This window comes from Sinocyclocheilus grahami, unplaced genomic scaffold (genome assembly GCF_001515645.1).
Source record: "Sinocyclocheilus grahami isolate Dianchi unplaced genomic scaffold, SAMN03320097.WGS_v1.1 scaffold799.1, whole genome shotgun sequence".
Lineage (NCBI taxonomy): Eukaryota > Metazoa > Chordata > Actinopteri > Cypriniformes > Cyprinidae > Sinocyclocheilus > Sinocyclocheilus grahami.
Window position 1 is genome coordinate 199686 of NW_015505978.1, and position 1523 is coordinate 201208.

The window sequence follows — 1523 nt, forward strand, 5'->3', positions numbered from 1 at the left end:
TTTTTTTTCCTGCTTATTGAGTGCTAAGATAGATTTTGTGTCCCTGTAGGTTAATAATTCACTTGCAGTTGAGAAAGCCATGATGCTGGTATTGTCTTCCTGGCCTCAAACAGCTGGTGCTGCTGGGAGGGACAGATGGCTCTGAGCAGAGCTGTCAGAGCAGGATACGGGACTGTCAGATTAGATGAGTTTCTGTCCTCCATAGCTGCATTTTTAGGCAAAGGGACATAGAAGTAATCAGTTACTGTATGTGTAATTTAAGAAAAGTGGCACACACCATAAGTGCATGTTTAAAATAGACTTCGTCTCGGCTCACCTGTCATGACGAATATCAAGGAGGCACTTTTTTAAATGCTCTCTTCCTGCAGTTCTGAAATTTAGTATATAAAATATAATAATAATAATGACATTATTATTATTGTTGTTGTTGTTCTAACATATTATTATTATTATTCATGTAAAATATTCTTTAAAATATCTTTGTTTTCTGTTGAGTTATTGGAGATCACAAGAAAAACTCTATGCAGTTCTCATAGATTTTCTTGCATAAGAAATTGAGTAATTAAATAAAGAAAATAAAATAACAACAATATTCTAATGTTTTCTTATTCATGTTTCTTATTATTTTATTATTTATCATGTAAAATATTTTATTTTTTATTTTATTTTACTTTTTATAGCACTACTGGAGGTCACAGGAATAACTTTATAAAGAGTTTATTGATGTCTGAAATAGAAAAACTTACCTGTCATGATGAATATGAATGATCAAGGAGTCACTATTTTAAAGGTCCCATGACATGCTGCTTTTTGTATGCTTTTATATAGGCCTAAGTGGTCCCTAGTACTGTATCTGAAGTCTCTTTCCCGAAATTCAGCCTTGGTGCAGAATTTCAGCCACTACGAGCAAGTCCCAAAATGAGCTTTCCTTAGGACGTGCCGTTTATGTGTCTGTAGCTTTAAATGCTAATGAGGAGGAGAGAGGCGGGGCAAGGTGGAGGGTGGGTGTGTGGCCTTAACCAGCTTGCGGCCACGGTACCATGCGCTAACGTTGACAGTGGATGTATCGCAATGGCTCATAGACACGCAGTCGTTCAAGCTTTTCAGTTTGACCCAGAATCTGATCCGGATGGAGAAGCACCGAATGAAGAAGTTGCAACTCAGCGGCTACAGCAGGACGTCTCCGAATGGTTAGTTTAAATTCAATTAGTTAATTTTAATATTTCAATTTCTGAAAGTGACTAAATAACTGTGTAGTTGTCTGTTTACTGTTTTGACATTTAGCCTGTATATTTATTAAATACCTGCTTGGAGCCATTTACTCTTGTCAGTTGTCTTGCGGATCGCATGCTCGCACTTGGGGTAAAGAGGATCCTCATGTGTATGGACATCTCGAACATGGTTCAGGATCGCTGTCCACTTTGCAATTCTCTCTGGCTCAGAGGTTGAGCCAGCTGCAGTCCAGTATATGTGGTTGATGATGCTTTTCATCCACTTCTTGAGTTTCTCACAGTCTTTCTGCT

General features: G+C 37.8%; 1 protein-coding gene across 1 annotated transcript in view; it reads left to right on the forward strand.

Annotated features, from left to right (window-relative positions):
* Positions 1-1129: 1129 nt before the first annotated feature.
* LOC107561923 (low density lipoprotein receptor adapter protein 1-like) overlaps positions 1130-1523 on the forward strand; it is a 24673-nt gene continuing 24279 nt past the window's right edge. Inside the window, exon 1 of the mRNA XM_016246460.1 lies at positions 1130-1190. Within this exon, the coding sequence (XP_016101946.1) occupies positions 1130-1190 (61 nt within the window). The remainder of the gene's footprint in view (positions 1191-1523) is intronic.